Source organism: Indicator indicator, chromosome 13, assembly GCF_027791375.1.
Source record: "Indicator indicator isolate 239-I01 chromosome 13, UM_Iind_1.1, whole genome shotgun sequence".
In the NCBI taxonomy this organism is placed as follows: Eukaryota; Metazoa; Chordata; class Aves; order Piciformes; family Indicatoridae; genus Indicator; species Indicator indicator.
This window is the reverse complement of record NC_072022.1, coordinates 24,058,704-24,075,049: the sequence shown is the minus strand read 5'-3', so window position 1 is coordinate 24,075,049 and position 16,346 is coordinate 24,058,704. Positions and strand designations below refer to the sequence as shown.

The window sequence follows — 16,346 nt, the reverse complement described above, 5'->3', positions numbered from 1 at the left end:
AGTACTTCCAACAGTGAAGATCCAATTTCTGATCCTGACTGTTCTGGCATGTTTTTCAAATTTGAATCAATATAAAATAATAATAGCAACTGGCTTTCCATAAACAGACACCTCTGTGCTATCTTCTTCAGCAAATTCAAAAAGCAGGGCTTTTAGTGTAACTGCCCACACCTGGTAGTCTTTATGGTGCTAAGAGACAATTCAAACAATTCTACAGAGAGCTTTCTTGAAAGCTTCTTAACTGAGATTCCTCCAAATCAGAGGAGTAAACAATACATCTGAGGTTTCTTCAAATGCTGGAGTAATCAGGGAAGTCACTTGAATACTGCCATAATGAGAAAAACTGAGTTCAAATCAGAATCCTCCATGAAGTTCCTTTTTCCAAAGTTTCTTGAATGTTGGGGACTGTTATGGAATATTATGACTTGGTCAGTAGGCAAGATTGAGGCACTTAGTAAAATCAAAATACAATTTAATCGGGAAGTAAAAGTTTAAATTTACACCTTAGCAGTTTTCTTTCCTGCCCAATAGAAAAAAATACTTTAAGGACATACATTATCCCACCACTAACTGGTACTTTGATTTGGCACTTGAAACAACTTTCCTCACAAGGAGCAGTGTTCAGATATTAAAAATTTTATTCTGAGTAAATGCATCCATTTGCAAATCAGACTGCTTAGGGAGCAGGGACACCCAAATCAATGCCTTCATTAAAAAAGAAACACCATGATACCTCAATATCTTCTTTAGTTGTCTGAGAGAATGACAGAGCTTCTAAGATTTAAAATTGTTTCCTGCATTCAGTGCCACTTCTGAGAACCTTATGATTTGCATGAATGCAGGGTGGGCATTTAGAAGCATTGTTCCAGGCAGCAATTTTTGCAGGTATAAAGGGTCCTTGTATTAATTTAATAAAATGATAACTCCCCACACACCTTGAACGCCAGGCTACCCAGGTTACAAATAACCCCCACTCGAGGTGCAAGCGTTAAACAGCTTCCAAGTACTTTTTGAGAACGTAGACTTCAGACCTATCAAAAGGAAGTTTATCTACCCTTTTATAAATTATTGATCTTGCCCTCCTGGTAGCATGTGTGAGCAGAAATTTTGTTTATCTCAATAGAGTGAATCACCTTTAGCTAAGTGAGCGGAAAGATGGACTGAACTTTCAGAAGTGTTTAGACCCGCGCCTAAATGAGTTCACACTGATGTTAGTAGACATTTTACGTCAAAGACCAGAATCAGTCCACTGCCCCATTGTGTTTGAGCAAACATGTTACCATTTTCAATTTCTTTCTGCTTTCCTGAGGCAACCCAGTGTTTCAAAAGTACAAACTTTAGCCACAGGCAAACCACAAAGAAACCCTTATGACCACCTCCCCATTTATGTAAAATATGTTGCTTGAGAAACACTTCAAGAAAAATAACCTCACTAAAAAAAAAAAAAAAATTAAAATACTGCATGTATCTTTTCTTTTCTTTTTTTTTTTTTTTTTTTGTACTTTCTTGAGATAAAATGTGTCTTAATGTTTTTTCCAGACATTCGGGACAGTGGGGGACCTAAGCCTGTGATGGTGTATATTCACGGAGGGTCCTACATGGAAGGCACTGGAAATTTATATGATGGCAGTGTTCTAGCAAGTTATGGGAATGTGATAGTCATCACAGTCAACTATCGCCTTGGGGTACTTGGTAAGAAGCTTTCAGCTTTCCATTAATCCCTGCTCTCTGCAATGCAATTCATGTTATGCGTGAGAATGTATTAAAAACCCCCACAAACAGACAAGAAAAAGAACAACCACCACCTTTTATTGTCTTGGTAAAAGAAAAGGTTTGTATTCTGGGGACAAGATGTAAAGGTGTTGCAAATGTTATCTGAAGAACCTCTCATTGTGCTTTTAGTGGTATGAAACAGATATTCACAATCCTGAGCTGTTAGACAGAAGAGGGGTTTTTTGTTTGGTTGGTTTTTCTTTTTTGTTGTTGTGTTTTTTTTGTTTTTTTTTTTTACTGTGAATACAGCAATGCTTTACTTCATAGACAGTTAAGTCTTTTAAAAACATTGGGTCACAGACAGCAGGGTTTTCTGTTGGAAGAAAGAGACCAGGTTTTGATGATCACAATTTTTTTCCATGCTTTGTAAAAGCAAAGGAAGTTATGAAAACATTATTTCATAAGTGCTGTACTTCACTGAGGTTCCAATACTTCCAATATTTCTTTTCTAGGCCAAATTAGAGAGCAATCAGAGTTGCCTTTGAGTGTTTCAAATACAGTGAATGGGATGCACTGATGGATGGGATGCTGTTGATAGACCTGTGTGGTATTCCTCTTCTGGACTGTGTTTCTGAAAGCTTATACTTGCTGTTTGTTCACATTCGTGACACAAGTTTGCCAGCTCTTGGGACAAGATGATTGTTGCTCTTTATTTCTGTATATCCTACCAAAATGTTGCATGCTGAGACTCCTGAAAGAAGGAGCTCAGTTCTGGGATGTTACAGAGGTTGGAACAGTAACTTCAGAATACTTACATAGTCAAGAGGGTATTCCCTGTCACATCTGAAGCCATGGCATAGGCCAGGTGTCATTCACAGCAGTGAGTTGGTTCTGAAGACCAGGCAACTTTCTTTTCAATTCATGGCCATTAGCAGTGTCTGCTGCTTTGGTCTTCTTTTCTGTGGCTGTTTTATTTCACTCTTGCTCTCTTTTGTTGTGCTTTGAATTCAGTTAGCACAATCCCCAAATTCATCAGTTCTGGTTTGCTCATCTGGGTAATTTTCTTCCAACGGTTTCATTTGTGGTAACAATTTGACATCTGAATGCACTTGAATTTTGGAGGGAGAGAATGGATTTTGGCTTTAGGTGTTGCAACAGAGTCTGTTAGAATTGTGATTTATGAGGGACTGAATAATTTTCAGAAAGACCATAACTGTTTTTTTCTGGATTTATCTTCTTAGTATACAGTTGAAGGTTTCAATTGTTGTATACTTCTTTAAGGAAGGAAATTCTGATATTTTTGTATGTTTTTCTCCCTCCTCTTGTCTTCCAGTTTATAGAGTGACTTCATGTCCTGGGCACATATCAATGCAGCAGTTGATAACTTGTAGCTGTGCTTTTAAGCAACATTTTAATTTTACACCAGTGCTCTCATCTTTAGCATTCCAAACATTTGTCTATGTTATATGCCAGTAGTATTCTATCCAGTAACACAATACCTATTATCTGAAAGCACAGTTTATTTTGGTGAATTATTAAGTCTAATTCCACTTGTAGTTGCAGTGTTTGAGAGGGCTAGTTGCTTGAAAGATGAAAATTAATTCACTTTTGTGGATGGTAATGACTTTTCCACATGTAATTTAACAGTGATCCCTGAGGAAACCCACTGCTAGCTTAGGAGGATTTCATTTGTGTTCCTGCTTTTGTGGTTCTTTGGACTTTGTGGTCTTTACAGACCCTCAAGAGGCAGAGAGCTAATTTTCTTTTAAGTGGGACCTATTACATTAAAACCTCTAAAACTCACAGTAGAATCCAGTGATTGGTATAAATACTTGAAATTACTTTCAAACTAAAATAACCCTGTATCAGGCTTGCAGGCTTTTCTTAGTAAAATAAATGCACCTGTTAACTATATGTAGAAGTTGTTCATATACTTTGTATCTGGTACAGTGCCTATCTGTTATGTATTAAATAAATAATGATGACATGTCACTAAATAGGTAGTGCAGAAGCAGAGTAGTAATCCCAAAACAAAATTTGCATAGTTTGCACTTTTTTTCTGCCTGGTCTTAAGATAGCCTCCAAGCAGAACTTTTTTGCATAATCATAGTAGATATTAGCTTTTACTGTTTTAAAGCTCTTGTTCAGCACTGTACTGCAGCATGTTACCCTTTGTAGTCACATTAAATAAGATATGGGTTTCAAACACAGAGCTGACAAATTCTCAGCTTCCCTTATCTGATCATATCCTACAAGGTGAGAGGTTCAGCTTTACTCTCTGTTGCCTGTGGGACACCTAGATCTCATTTTGTTGTTTTCTAAAATGCCTGGCTGTGAAGGCAGAAGTAATATAGGGATTTTTTTTTTTCACTTGAGAAGATGGAGGGACAAAATAAAGTCTGTCTTCTCACTTTCATATGACCTTTGTCGGTTTGGGTTTCTGGTATCTTAACATAGATGATCTCTGCACATCCCAGGGGTTCTGCCATGGTTTAACCAAGATTCACACTGTGACATTTCTTAACAAGAGGCCAGTTAAATAAATATTTAGAGCTGCAACAGCAACATTTTCATTCAGATCTATTGTGATGGAAAAGAAGGTTATACTGTGGTATTAGATTCCTTACAGGATAATTATGCAGTCCACAGTAGACAACATCTGGTGGAATTCAGGTTATTTTCCTGTTTATTCTGAATTGAAGCATCCTTTGTCATATCAACTAATCTGCTTGAAGGCCTGCATTTTGTGGAGATGCAAGGCTTACTTCTAACTAAAATATTAGAAATGCCATGAAGGTGAAATCCATTTGGTAAAGAGAAAACAATGACAAAAATTAGAGCAGTATGGAGCGAGTGCATTTAAAAGCCAAACAAAACCCCAGTGAGCTACTTATCCAACTTTGAAACAAGTCTGAGAGTGGAAGTCTCTTAGAATCTTTCCTTAGAAAAAAGATAAGATGGAAAAGAGAACTGTTTGCCCTGGGAAATTGAGGACTACTGAATAAGAAGCCATTGGAAGCAGACTGTTTATATCTTCTTTAGATTCTCTTGAAATGCGAGTCTTGCACAAACAGTCTCGTCTAGTGACAAAGACTGCGTGAGTAGTCTAATACCCTTGAAGGACAGAAGATAGGAGCAAGTGCAGGCATATTTTTTTATGCCTTGTTTTTTAGGAAAGGACAGATATAAAGATGTTTGCATTTTGAACTCAGCCACTGTAAGACTTCAAATGTTTATTTAACGTGCGTCTATCTGATGAAATGCGGGAGCTTTTTATTTAAATTTCATAAAAGAAATGCAAAAGGATTCTAAAAGGAGTCTGTTTAAAATCCAGAAAAGATCATGATAAATTTAATACTGCCAGTGCTGTTTTCTGTGTTCTGTCTTATGAAAGGTTTATTTAGAAAAGGAGAATGCTTTGGGTCAGCATTGGCTGCTGCCTCTTTTGCTCTTAAGAGGGGAGAGAAAGAGCAGAGCTGGTTTATGCTAACTGTGTGCTTGTTTCTTTATTTTATTAATTTATACTTTGTGCTCTTGATTATCTTTTAACCACAGGACATTAAGAGAACTGAAAGAAATGTTTTTTAATGCAGCTCACAAAACGGACTGGGGGACTGAAGAATGATTCACAGGAATCTTTAGGTTAAGCACTGCTTTAAATTCCTCATGTTTACCACTTTAAGCAATAGTAAATTGTCATTCCAAAGGTCTGGATTAAAAGATAGTCATAACGAAAAGGAAGAAAAAAAATGTATTTTGTATGTTTTATTTGGAATTATGAATAACATCTGCACTGGAAAGGTAAATGTTTTATTACTGCAAGACCACAATTTATGCCAAAAGAGAAGCACACACAGAAGTGAGCCTTGGTTATGCTTTCTTTAATTATAAGCAAATTTCCTTTTTGAGTAGGAACAGGAATCTTTTCTCTCACCTAGCCTTTAGTTGGAGATGATTGACTGGGATTACTGAGTAGAAAACCAATCCAGGTATTCTGCAACTTCATTTTTTTGCCCATTTACACTTTTAATGCTGAAAGTAAAATCACTGCAGCACACTCCAAGGCCTGATGTCCTTATTCGTGCTAGTACATTATTCCCCAAATCACTGCACTGAAATCAATGGGGCTCCAAAGTACAGTGCTTCCTTTTGTGACAGCCTAGCTGCCTAGAATTTGAAATGATACTACTAGGAAAAAGGATACTGGGAAAGTTCTACTCATGCACAGAGCTTCTTCTGAGAAGGACTGTTCCTAGAAGAGGACTGTTGTGTTTTCCATCCCAAATCTCATTTTTTTCGGCAGTGTGTTGGTTTGCAACATTCATGTAAGCCATAACTCAGAACAGTGAGAACAGAACAAAGCAAAAACACTGTCACATAAGCCCTTTCCTACTTCGCTTAATGACTGCTAGAGCTTTATGGATGATGTAGTGATGCAAGATGAGTCATTAAGCTTTAACGTGTTTTGTTGCCATGTGTCAGGATACATTAGGGAAATGCATTAGGTTTGAATGTACATATTCCTTCTGTGTCAAATCATACCAACTGGTGGTATCTTACTGGCTGCAGAGGTAGGTGAAATATAAGGATTAAGCCTAGCAGTAAGCATTGGGCAATCTGTGCCAAGCCCAGTGGCATTTCTGTCATTATCCATCTATCACTCATCAAAACATTGCACATTCCCAACAGCCAAAAATTAATGCACAACCTTTCCTTTATGAGTAAGTTTATGCACATGGGTTTGTTCCCTTTACTCTATTAATTTCAGACTGCATCCTGGGGATCCTTTTCATGGGCACAAGTACAATCTAGTTAACCATTTGCAGGACTGAATCCAGAGATGAGAATATATTATGATGAAAACTAATTCAGAACAACTTGGAAGCACCTGCCTGTGTCAGGAATCTAATTCTATTGTAATTGACTATAGAGTGTTGTCTTGCTTTTATATTTTTCTATGTCTAAATAGAGTAATATGCCATTATTTCCCCTCTCCCCCCCCCCCCGTACTTTCAAAGTAGATCTTTGGATGATTTTTGTGGGTGGTTGTTGTTGGTTTGGTTTGGTTTGGGGTTTTTGCGGTATTAATCTAGTTTGTCAAACTGATTGATGCTTATTTTGGTAATTATTGACTTTGTATTGCTCCCATCACATGGCTTGGAGACTTTTTTTTTGCTGACTTTGTCTTTTCTTTAATCTGACATAATGATAATACTACTGAAAATATTAAGCAGAGGATATCTTTCCAGTATCTTTCAAAATCATATATCAGATTTAGACATAACCCTGTCAAAAATTGGTTCATTCCAGATTAATTTTCATACTTCATGAAGATATTATGATGAATTAGTGTCTTGTGTCACATACATAGCCTATCACATTCCTATTCTACAACCTGGAGAGTTATCTCTTCCTGCAAATAAGGAAGGGAGACACTTCCTCTTCACTTCAGCAAAAGTAAGCATCACCCACTCATGGCATAGGGCCTATTCAGATATCAAAGGAGATTAAAAATGGAGCAAGATTGAAATTTTTTTTTCCCCTACATTGCTTAGACTGTGGGGTTTTCCTTTATAGTTCACAATGTAATATCCAGTGAAAGTGGGAAAATGTTTGATCGTTAGTGTCAGTGACAAGCACATACATTATCTTTTTATGAAACCTTAAAGGTACTGTCAGGAGATGGCATTTTATTCTGTCTTTGCTCTTCCACCAAAGGGTCTCTGATGAGCCTTTTTTTCTATTATCCATTACCTAACATGTTTGAGTAAAAATGATGGATGAGCAGAAGATTATGTATTATTGCCTAATTAAAAGTGTATTACAGTGGAAGTAAAGATGGGAAATTAATAGCAAAACACATCAGAATCTGCTGTCAAAAATCATTAATTTAAGTTTTCTGAATTGGAAGAACATGCAGAGAATGTTAATTCATAAATACTTTTAGGGACCCTTGGCAACTTCATCACAAGTCTCCTTTAGACAGACTTTAGATAGAATATTAAGTTACTTGTAAATGAAATTTTAACATTTGGGGATTAGGCAGTAGGGAAAGTGTCCAGAAGGCTTTATGTGATCTCACCTTAGCCTTGGGCATCACTGTTTCTTCATATGAGGCACTCCAAATGAATTTGATGCTAGATAAATAGAAGAAGATAAGCTGGAAAGCGTACTGCAGTTATCTATTCCCCCTGGTGGTGTACTTCACAAGGTCTGATTTACACACACTTAGAATTCTAAAAATGTATTAGACAATTCTTATTTAATACAGTAGGTAACCTCAGGTCAGCCTAGTTTGCAGGAAGCCCAAGCACAGCTCATCTAGATTTACAGTGTCCTAATTTCATAAGTCCATTAATAGAATTAACATTCAGATCTCAAACCTGCTGTAATTAATGACATTTTGGTGGCTTTTTTTGTTGTTGTTTTTTGTTGGTTTTTTTTGTTTGTTTTTGTTTTTGTTTTTTTGTGAGCCAGTGCCAGCCAAAGGGAGTCATGCATGCAGTGAAGCAGAGAAAGGAAGATTGCCACACTTGAGTCTCTACCATCAAAATGACAAAATGAGCTCGCAGCAAACAATAGATTATTGACTAGATACGTTCAAAGGGTCAACTGCAGTGCACAGCAGGTGACATATTTATGAAATGGGAACCCTGAATATATAGTGCACTTTTAAAATGAACCATTTCTTTTCTATTTGTGCTTTTTCTAGCACAGCAAATTGACATTATCCACCTGCTTGGATAGATGGATACACACATGCCTTTTTCTTTTTTTTTCTCATGGCACGAAGACTTCATTTTGTTTGCTGTTTAATAGGTTTCTATCTTGGTACAGGTCCATTTTAAATAACAGGTTTATTCCCACATTTGTCACTACGCTTCTTTTTTGGTATACAGAAAAATAACAAATAACAAACTTTAAACCTATTCATTTTGGCATAAGAGCAGTTTGTGTCTTTTCTGTCAAGAGAAATTACTTTTTGGTAAGATAAATTCCCTTGATCAATATTTAATCATGTAATAAAAGTATTCCAGGTTTTCTAAATAGCAGATTTATCTCTGAGAGCATAATAAACCTCAACTTGATAATGTTTGCAAAATAGGAAAGAAATAGTGTTCACTGAAGACAAATTATAGACATCTTAACTCCCTTGGAAAAAAATCAAAGTCTTTAACTCTATTATCCTGCATGAAGTTATCTGTAATTTTTATGATCTAGCTACTTGTAGCTACCTTCATTTTCATCTAAGTAATATTTGACCAAATTACTTTTACATCATCACTGACCCTGTACAGAACCTCTACTGTGCAGCATTACAGAATAGAGAATAACTTGTATTATGCACTATAGAGTGTCCTAAGCCTTTGGTTGTCTTCTGATGGAAGACACGTCAGGAAGCCAGATTTGGCCTCATCATCAGTAGCTGCTCTACCTTTTCCAGAATGCCAAACTTCCCAGGGTAGGATCTGTTTGACTGAAAACCAAGAGGTGATGATAAATGTGGGGCATTCCAGCACTGAAATAATCCTCTGAGCTTCCAGTATTCTGCTTTTCAATCAAGACAGGAAGACATTAAGAAATAAGCTACAACTCAGCATCTGGGTTAGATCTGTGCCTAGCTTTGGTAGGCTGGGCACTCCTCACCCCTGAGTAATTCATGCCCAGAAAAAAGGCACATGAAGATCCTTTTGATGCTTCTGACAAAAGTAGTAGGACAAGTAGAGAGCATATTTCTGAATCCCCAGTTCACTGCATTTAATTACATGTACTAAAACAGTCCCAAGTTTCCTGAAACTTAAATCATTCTGTGTACTGTGAGGCTTTGGAAGCAACAGATAACTCGACAAGGATTTCCATTGCAAATGTTGCTCTCGTTTTTCACGCATTTCAGGTGCATAAAATTGCTTGGTTTGTGTTTGTTCATGTGCAAATTAGTTTACATATATAGGTACTAGCTCAAATACTGTTCTGATACTTCTTTGATCTAATACCTCCTGATATTTTTGATACCAGTTGAATAAGATCTGTATTTTAAGGTTGTAACAGCACTTTTTAATAGTTCAAAAGAGCAATAGGAACAATAGATGTAGAGGACAAAACTCTCTTGGCAGCACTGCTGGCAAGAGAGAGTCCTAATGTTTTTAATTCCATTTAATGTGTGATCCATGTGTAAGTGCCTGCTTTAGCCAACATAGAAAACACTACAGGAAAGTGTAGCAATTTGCATTACTTTTCAACAGAGAATATATACAAGACTGCAATGTTTGAAATACTGATTTCTTACACCCCATGATGTACTAGCAAATAAATATTGTTTTGGTGAAAGCTGAATTTGAATACATTATTACATGAAAAACTACTAGATGAAAGGCCACAGGAAATGATGTAGGGTTAGCATCCCTATTAAGCAAAGTATGAAAATTGCCTTCAAGCCACTATAAATAATAGATACTAACATATTTGTAGAAGTATTTTGAATATCTCTTGTGTTGTACATGTTGCAAGCTAAAGATGTTTTTGATAAAAAAAAAAGATTACTTGTGTATCTTAATTAAATATTTGAAATACATTCTTTGTGTTTCAGAAGGTTTATTGTTGCTCTAAATGAGAAGCAAGAGAGGAATAAATCTTATTGGGGCTTTTCATTGTTCTGCAGTAATTTTCTGCTCTTTTTTGTTTCAAGATTCCAATGAAACAGAATCAAAAAGAAGTGAGCACTCTTTCTTTGGGAGACTCGCTAAGCATTCAAGAATTCTACTGATCCCACAAGTTATTTTTTCTATATTTTTCTGTCAGCTCTTGAATGTTTGATTTTAATTTTTTTTTTAAATCTACAATCATTATAATTTATCTTCTCAGCAGTTTTCACCAGGATTTTCATAAGGGAACTTAGGCTGGCATAGGTAGGCTGAAAAAAATTCTTAATTTTTTTTAACTGAGAATGAAGCGTTTGGTATAGAAGTACAAAATATAAAGACAGAAGAGGCATAGTGCCACAGAACTCCAAATCATTTTAAAAAGGAAAGGCAAACATATCCCTAACCTGTTTTCCTCACTTAGGGTCTGTGAATTTGGTAAGCACTTATTTGTATCAAGGACATTGAGGTGCTGGAGCATGTTCAGGGAAAGGCAGTGAGGCTCATGAGAGCCTGGAGCACATGGCCTGTGAGGAGCAGGTGAGGAAGTCAGGGTTGTTCAGTCTGGAGAAGAGGAGGCTGAAGGGAAGAGACCTCATTGCTTTCTACAACTACCTGAAGGGAGGTTGGAGCGAGGAGGGGGCAGCCTCTTCTTGGTGGCAAGAGGACTACAGGAAATGTTTTTGAGCTGCACCAGGGAAGGTTCAGGCTGGATGCTAGGGAATATTTCTTCACTGAGAGGGTTTTCAAACATTGGAATGGTCTGCCCAGGGCAGTGGTGGAGTCACTGTCTCTGGAGGAGTTCTAGCAGCATGTGGACCTGGCAGTTAGGGACATGGTTTCATGTTGACCTGTCAGTACTGGGGTCTGATGTCTGATGGGGCCAGTACTGGATGATATTTGAGGTCTCTCCCAACCACCTATATCCTGTAATTCTGTGATTCTGTATCATCTTACTGATTTCAATGGGATATGTATGGGGAATCAATTTCTTCCATAAAAGCTTGTTTCCATCTCTACTTGTTACAATTTATGGCACATTAGTTGATTTGCTTCTTTGGCTGAAATTTTCCTTTCAACTTCAGCCAAACACCCTAGCTCAACTGCAGATGGGTTTGCATTGCATTTGTAAGGTGTTATTAAAGCAATGAGACCCAATAGGGTGTGCTTTACAGAGCCATTAATGCATGCCCCACGTGTATGTGAGGCATGAGACCAGAGGCCATGTGCTTTCAGCTACCCATGAACCATATTAATGACCCTGTAAAATACACTCCTGTGCATCCTGATGCTATTATAATTACTCACTTTATTATTACATGTCTCTTGAAAAAAATTCTCTAAATATTTTCCTTTTGCTTTTATAGAGTCTTTTACTAGGAAGGCTGATTGAGAGTAGACTGAAAGGGAAATGTGCAGAGTAAAAGGAGTGTTAACTTTCTTTTTACCATTTCTTTCTGATTATTTGATTATTTTCTCTTTTAACACTTCATGAGCTTGCAAGTCTTGCATCTTCAAAGCTGACAAAGTGGTTTGTTATTGAATTTCTCCTGTTGTAATTAGTAGCTGTTCGGATGTACCTTGCTTGGATTTTGTCTGTCATTAGGTTCTTAAACATATTTTAAAAAGATCAAATGGAAGTGTGCTCAGTACTTAATGTATTTTCTTTCTAAAAGAATTCACTAAGCATCTACCTTGCTAGTATAGGTTTTTTTCTAATGTGGGTTCCCTCCAGCCAAGATGTGCTTAAAAAATGTTATTGTTAAATAATAAGATGCCATGTGCATTTTTCAGCAACCGTGAAATTCAACATCTGCAGTGGTGCCCAAGTTCCATCTTTGCAGTTGTGTCTAACTAAATGTTATGGAAGTGACGACCACAATTTGAAATCATGGTTACCTTCTTAAATAGCTTTAAAATGATGCATACATTTCCTTTTCTCTCCTCTCCATAAGCACATAATCTCGGTTTTTTTTTTTCTTCATCCTTTGAAATTCTATATAGTTTTTGGCTGGTTTCATTTCATAAATATTTCATAGGTAGTGTTTTGATCTCTGGTTCAAATTCTGTCATGGCAGCAGATGTTTTTCTTCATAAGTTTCTTTTGAAAGTTCTGTATGCAAACATTTATTTACAAACAGGAGTATATTCAGCAGGTGTAGTGGAACTGATTATTTTGAAAAAGTGTCATCTAGGCTCAATGCTCAGTTTTAACCTTTTTTTTTTTTCTTCAGGCATGCAAAGTATACAGCATTTTTTGCTGTAGTGTGTCACAGATGCTGCTGAGAGTCATAAAAACTCTGGGTAATCTTACAAACTTGGAGAAAAAGCTCTCCTCTTGCAGCTAATCTTGTAACCAGTTCCAGGTTACCACTGAGTAGGACCTCTTGCAAAACAGTTGCCAATAAGCTGTCCCTAGGAATCATCTGGTTGTCTAGAAACTTATCTGTTTTCACTAGGACTAACCACAAACAGGAAATCTTAGGTGTTGTGTAGCAAAGAATCAGCAATGAGAACATTTTTCATCCTTAGGAGAACTACTTGGTGGAGTGCCTCTGATCAGGGTGGAGAGTCTGCTTCTGCTGCCTGAGAACCAAATAAAACTGGGCCACTCTATTTGTTTTTCTCTGTTATTCCTTTTCTTGTAAGCACCTTTGTGGCTCACCACTATTCAAGTCTTCATGATGTTCCAGAATGACTCTGGGCAGGTTTTCAATATTGCAGTGACAGTATGTGGATCTTTTTTCTGCTTTTATATGATACTTTTACAACACTCCAACAAAACAATTTTGAAAAATGAGCCTAGGTAGATTTATTTCCCATTAAGGACTGAGTGCTGACATTTGGTTGATGGAAATAGATAAACCAAGTTCCTTTGTCTGACTATACAGAGGAGAGCTTTTGTCATGAGACTTCACTTTTCACGTACACAAGCACTTAGTCGGGCTTTTGATGCTAAAACTTCTGAGTTCTTTAAAAGCTTTTTCCATCACATTCTCTGTGGTTCCTCAGTGCATCCTCCCTGGAGATCTGCTCAAGTTAAGTAAAAATAATCAATCTCACTCTGAAAGAAACAAATTAGTTGTGAAGATCAATGTCTGTTAATAGTTGCTTGTTAAAGTCATCCTGAAAAGTTGCAGAACCTGGCAGAAACATATTCAGAACATGGTTCTTAACTTCTCACTGCCATGCAGGAAGACTGAGGATATGAAAACAAGCATATGAAGGGCTTTGGTTTCCATTAGCTTCCATTTAAGTTTCTGTACAATGAGGAAGACTTTAAAAAAAAAATCTAAAAGGCCAGTGTTATTTAGCTAAAGGACAAGTGGCAATGGGACCAATCATACAGGGCATTCCAGTAATAACCTTATTTACTCTGAGAGTAGTCAGAGAGGTTGTGGAGTCTCCAGAGGATGGAAATATTCAAACTCCACCTGGACACAGTCCTAAATAACCTGGCATAGTTAACCATGATTTAAGCAAGGGAGGAGGCATTGGAATGTGCTGCCCAGGGAGGTGGTTTTGTCACCATCCCTGGATGTGTTTAAAGGTGGTTTGGATGTGGTTCTTGGGGATATGGTTTAGGGTGTGAACCTTGTAGAGCAGGGTTCTCGGTTGGACTTGGTGGTCCTGAGGGTCTTTTCCAGCATCAACATTTCTGTGATTCTGTGGTGGATTAAACAATCTCCAGAGGTCCCTTCTACCTCAGGGCTGTGCTTCTGTGTTCTTAAGGCATCACGATGGCATACCAAGTACTATGAGGGGGCAGATGAGTTGTTCTCTAGATGTCTATCTCATCTTTCAACTCACAGAATTTCAGAATGGTAGGGGCTGGAAGGGACCTCTGAAGATCATCTAGTCCAAGCCTCTGCTAACACAGGTATGCCAGGATCAGGTTGCACAGGAACATATCTAAGCAGGTTTTGAAAATCTTCAGAGGAGACTTCACAGCCTCTCTGGGCAGCCTGTTCCAGTGCTCTGTCAGGCTCAAAGTAAAGAAGTTTCTCCATAAGTTCAAGTGAAACGTTCCATGTTCTAGTTTGTAGCCACTGCCCCTTGTCTTATCACTGGCTTCTGGTTATCTGTGCAAACCTTATCTCTGCATAGGCTGGACATGAGAGTGAATTGGCCCATTATAGTTACCTTAGTCAAAAAATGTGTTTTCCTGCAAAGTAGTAATCACACTGCTACCTTTTTTTTTTTTTGACATGAGTAGATATGTGATCCACTCTCACTTGCTATGGTTTCAGACTGTGGCCCACAAGCACAGAAAGGATTACTCATTCTACCATACCAGTAGAGCAAACTAGCTCTGTTTTGACAGTCTGGCAGTAGAGAGATAATGATCTGTCTCCTGCAAACTTTACAGTGGCTTACATCCAAAGCAGAGATGCAGAACCTTTTTCACATTTAAGCTAAGCCTTTCAAGCTCTTTTGGTTAATGCTGCACTTACCCTAGAATTACCCAGAAATTAAACACTGAGGGGTGAAGAATCATGTGGTTGCAGGTCAGATCAAGTGAAGTCTGCTGTAGCTTTTTCAGCTGGCTCTAGGGTTTTCTGAAAAGGAGCTCCTTGGTTTTGAAGAGTGCTAAAGACTGCAAGTTAGAAGTGAATGGAAGACTACTTGTTTTTCTCCCTTCTTTGCCATTTTTCCTCTCAGGACAGGATCCATTGTAAGCTGTACCTGTACTTATGAAATGCTGACTTGTTTTAGTTTGAAGCCAATTATTTAGGTTCAGCCTATCAACCACTGAACTATATAGCATCTTATTTTTTTTTCCCCTTGTTTTCATCATGCCAAGATGCTTCCTCTGTGCTGTCACTCATCTCAGTGTTCCTTTTCCACACATTGTGGCAATTCCTGAGTACATATTTTTTCCCATATCTTGACACATATTGCAAACCCACAGGTTGATGAAGACCAGTTTCTTAACTAAAGTCTGCCTATGCTATGGGTGAATACAACGCTTAGGGTACATTAGTGAAATTTTAAAGTCTTACTTTCTGGAAGCTGATCATACACTAAAAGCAGCAAAAAAAAGAAAGAAAATTAAATTGCCAATTACAGCTAATAGCTTTCTGCAGTTGACATGTATAAAGCAGATTGAAGGTACTTTTAATAGCAGCTTCTCAGTGAATGCCAGTAGTGAAATGCTTTGGGATGAAGCAGTTGCAAAAAGCAGGTTAAACTTCACATGCTTAACAACTTGAAGAATCTAAAGTCTCTTTAAAGACATCTTTGGGGAGTTCTCTGTAAGAATAAAACTGATAACTGGTTTGTTCTTTTTTTCCCTTGAGAGTATTTACATACATATGACATTATTTGCTGCATTTCCTTAAAAAAAAAATCTTTCTAAAATAATGTTAGTTTTAAAAGAATATGAAAAATACAAGCCAATGCTATTGGTAAGCATCATTATTTCATTCAATGTTTTCATTAATACCAACTCTTTGACATAAATATCTTGAAGGGAAATCAAACAAATTGAAGTACTACTTTTTTTTTTGGGGGGGGGGAAGAATTTTGAACAGTAAGTCACTCATTTTTCAGAAGAAATGTTTTAATGATGGAAGAATTTCAAGAGGAGGAAAGCACTTGTTAATACAGTCAAAAAATAAGGAGCACTCACTAAACCAGGACTTTCTGAATATTGGTTTATATTTGTATTTTCCAGTGCTGTATAAAGCACAGATGAAAGGTTAAGAGTAATAAACAAAGGCTGGAATGTGATTTTGATGGCTAAGCTGCACTTTGATCTTCAGACTATAAAACACTGCTACCTGGGTCAGCACTAACACTCAGTAGGACAAACAGTCAGTTCACTGCAGTACAAAATTCACAGTTCCTTATTTTATGCCATGCCAGCAAACTTTCTTGTGGTACATCAAAGGAAAGGAAAAGGGAGAATGTAGTGTTGTAGCAATTTGAGCAATTTGAAACAACTTTAAACATGTTTGTTGAATATTTTCTTTAAAGATACTATGATCATTA

General features: G+C 37.2%; 1 protein-coding gene across 7 annotated transcripts in view; it reads left to right on the top strand.

Annotated features, from left to right (window-relative positions):
- Nucleotides 1-16,346, top strand: part of NLGN1 (neuroligin 1) — a 329,968-nt gene that overhangs the window by 118,510 nt on the left and 195,112 nt on the right. For all 7 annotated transcript variants that reach the window (XM_054385699.1, XM_054385698.1, XM_054385697.1 and 4 more), the window contains one exon: nucleotides 1,540-1,692. In XM_054385699.1, coding sequence (XP_054241674.1) covers nucleotides 1,540-1,692 — 153 coding nt within the window. The remainder of the gene's footprint in view (nucleotides 1-1,539; nucleotides 1,693-16,346) is intronic.